Genomic DNA, 3,223 nt, shown 5'->3' on the forward strand with positions numbered 1-3,223 from the left:
GGAGTCTTCATCTGTAGTAGCTGACATCAGTGATCCTGGAAATTGGCCAACAACTTTGAATGATCGGCAAAGGTGTGACATCATAGAAAAGGGGCCAGTCCGTCGGCGTGATCTTAATTATCCTCGCAATAAAGAAGGAAGATGTTTTACGGAACGATATTACAATCGCTTTCTTTGTAATGGAGAAAATACGGACAGGGAATGATTAGTCTATTCCATAAACAAAGATGCAGTTTACTGATTCTGTTGTAAGTTATTTTCTGACAAAGTAATGACAACATCGAAGCTCAACCGTGATGGATTATCTGACTGGAAGCATTTGGGTGATAAGTTGTCGGATCACGAAAAAAGTGTCAACCATCTAAAGCATTTTGTTCAATGGAAAGAGCTTAAACTTCGTCTTTCAGTTTCCAAGACTATAGATGAAGATGCACAGAAAGAGTTGAATGATCTTAAAAAAAATTACTGGAGAAATGTTCTTGAACGCCTGTTTGCTATTACCCACTATTTGGCCTCAAGAAATCTGTCTTTTCGAGGAACTCGTGAAAAACTTTTTCAGCCCAACAATGGCAACTTTTTGGGGCTCGTAGAACTATTGGCCCAATTTGATGTTCTCATGGCAGAACACATGCGACGAACGACTGAGGGGAATCAAACGGATCATTACCTCGGAAAAAACATGCAGAATGAATTCATCCAAAAGCTGGCAGATCATGTAAAAAAAAGATTTATTCAGCGAGTCAAGGATGCCCGATACTATGCAGTCCTTCTAGACTGCACACAAGATGTAGTCGTGTGGAGCAAATGTCTCTTGTCGTTCGTTTTGTGGGAAGCAAAGGTGAAGCTGAAGAACTTTTTCTTGATTTTATGCCGGTTCATGAAACAACGGGTGAATCGCTGGCAGGAACGTTGCTGCAGAAGGTGGAAGACTTAGGACTTTCTCTGAGTAACTGCAGAGGACAAGGTTATGATAACGGTTCAAATATGCGAGGAAAAAATTGTGGCGTTCAAGCTTGCATTCTGCAACAGAATCCATGAGCCTTCTTTGTGCCATGCGGCTGTCACTCATGGAATCTTGTCTTAGGCGATGCCGCTGCTTCTTCCAACAAAGCTGTTTTATTCTTTAGTACTTTACAAAGAATTTACATCCTTTTATCAGCTTCACCAAGACGATGGAAGCTTTTAACGGATGCTGTTGGATCCGTGGGTCTCACAGTCAAAGCTCTTTCGGAAACCCACTGGGAATGTCAGATAGAAAGTGTGAAGGCTATCCGGTGGCAGCTCCCCGACATTGTTGACGTCCTGCAACAATTCTCTACCACTCCCGGCGATCCCATGGCACAGAGCGATGCATCTTCCCTTTGCACCATTCTGCAGTCTTTCGAGTTTATTTTGTCAACTGTCGTGTGGCACGACATTCTATTCAAAGTCAACATCATGAGCAAAACATAGCAAACACCTGGAATCGAGATGGATGTAGCAGTCCAACATATTGATGGCTTCCTTGAATGGATCCAGGATTATCGAGAACATGGTTTCGCTGCTGCAGAAACTACAGCTAAAGAACTTGCCCCTACTATGGATGTTCCTTGCGAATATACGCCTGTTAAAATTCGACGAAAGCGAAGACTGTTTGATTATGAAGGTGAAGATTCCGCAACACATACCCCACGAGAACTGTTCAAAACAGACTATTTCCTGCGCGTAATTGATTCCATAAGTCAATCTGTGAAGGAACGTTTTGATCTACTGAATGCTTTCTTTCGTGGTTTCGAGATTCTCACTAATATCTCTTCATTGCGCGATGCGAACAGAACTGATGTTCTGACCAATTGCAGAAGACTAGCAAAGGCCTTGTCTCATAATGACAGGACAGACACTGACGGTGAAGGTTTGTGGGATGAGCTGATTTCTCTGTGTTATGTAATCCCCGAAAAATCCTCTGCGACGTTTGTGCTGAAATACGTGATAGATCATTCACTAACAGATGCCTACCCAAACACCTTTGTTGCTCTTCGGGTTTTCCTCACTCCGCCAGTCACAGTTGCTGCAGCAGAGCGCAGCTTCTCTCGGCTGAAGCTGATAAAGACATACCTGCACTCCACCATGTCGCAGGAAAGACTCAGTGGCTTGGCCATTCTTTCAATTGAAAACGAAATTGCAAGTGCTTTAGACTATTCTAAATTGATAGATGACTTTAGTAAGAGGAATGCCAGAAAAATAGTTTTGTAAGCTTTACTGAGCTATAGTAGTCTCTTACTTTTATGATTTTTCAACACGGACATGTGTTTACAAAACTATTTTTCTGGATTTCGTTAGCTTTACTAAGCTATAGTAGTCTTTCTTTACGCATTGCGAGTGAGCTTTACTTTTATGATTTTTCATCTTCACGGACAGGTAAAATAATGGCGAATATATTTTCAGTTGAAGTTTTTTCTTTAGTTGTAATGACATTTTGATACCGTTGTCGACTATTTTATATTGATCAATGACTTAAGTGAGGAAAGCTTGAAAAATGATTTATAATTTTGTGAGCTATAGTATAGTCTCTCTCTCTGTATATATATGCACTGCGAGCGAGCATAATCTTTATAATTTTTGGACATTATAGTAAAATATATTTTCAGTTTTTCAGTTTTTTTCTTTAGTAATAATGGTATTTTATTGAAAAATAATTTTGTAAGCTGTAGTGATATCTACGCATTGCGAGTGCGTATGATTTTTGTAAAGTTATCGTAAATATATTTTCCGTGGAAGTAAAATATCGTTTCTTTAGTCAATCTCTTAATATCATTTTGCCCTGCAGGGGCCCCGCGCCCAAATTTTGCCCTGGGCCCAACAACAGCTAAGGCCGGCCCTGACCTCAGGTCATGGGCCAGGTTACTTCCTTGTGACACAGACATTACTGACTTAAGGATATTATCCATGTAACTATTGCGCTTAAAGGCTATAGCTGCCTCAGGGCTGAACTGGGATGCATTGTCTTCTGTTGTCTTATGTAGTGCATAATTAACACAACTTGGAGAGGATGTGGCTCCAAACGCATGAACAGTCATGCGGTATTCCTTAGGCTCTTTTGTAAGATCACCGTTTGGCCACCATAAAAATCTTAACACATCTCTGTCTTCAGCAGGAACCTTTACTTGGTAAAACATCTTCTCGATGTCTGCCTTGAGTGGTACATGTCCATGACGAAATCTAGTGAGAACACCTACCAGAGAGC

The 3,223-nt window shown here is 40.9% G+C and overlaps 2 protein-coding genes across 2 annotated transcripts; both read left to right on the forward strand.

The window, feature by feature from the left end:
* Nucleotides 1-271: 271 nt before the first annotated feature.
* Nucleotides 272-1,452, forward strand: LOC119582230. Its single transcript, XM_037930459.1, has 3 exons — nt 272-800; nt 905-964; nt 1,160-1,452. The coding sequence occupies exons 1-3, from the start codon at nt 272-274 to the stop codon at nt 1,450-1,452; spliced, it is 882 nt and encodes a 293-aa protein (XP_037786387.1).
* An 18-nt stretch (nt 1,453-1,470) lies between these two features.
* Nucleotides 1,471-2,232, forward strand: LOC119582231. Its single transcript, XM_037930460.1, has one exon. The coding sequence runs from the start codon at nt 1,471-1,473 to the stop codon at nt 2,230-2,232; it is 762 nt and encodes a 253-aa protein (XP_037786388.1).
* Nucleotides 2,233-3,223: the final 991 nt, after the last annotated feature.

The sequence above is a fragment of the Penaeus monodon genome, chromosome 15 (assembly GCF_015228065.2).
Source record: "Penaeus monodon isolate SGIC_2016 chromosome 15, NSTDA_Pmon_1, whole genome shotgun sequence".
In the NCBI taxonomy this organism is placed as follows: Eukaryota; Metazoa; Arthropoda; class Malacostraca; order Decapoda; family Penaeidae; genus Penaeus; species Penaeus monodon.

Bases quoted from the DNA above. Each gene is read 5' to 3' on its own strand.
- LOC119582230 (XM_037930459.1), top strand. From the start codon at position 272: ATGACAACATCGAAGCTCAACCGTGATGGATTATCTGACTGGAAGCAT. The intron at 801-904 runs GCAAATGTCTCT...AATCGCTGGCAG, and splicing joins ACAAGATGTAGTCGTGTGGA to GAACGTTGCTGCAGAAGGTG. The intron at 965-1,159 runs GTTATGATAACG...TCCTTTTATCAG, and splicing joins GAGTAACTGCAGAGGACAAG to CTTCACCAAGACGATGGAAG.
- LOC119582231 (XM_037930460.1), top strand. From the start codon at position 1,471: ATGGATGTAGCAGTCCAACATATTGATGGCTTCCTTGAATGGATCCAG.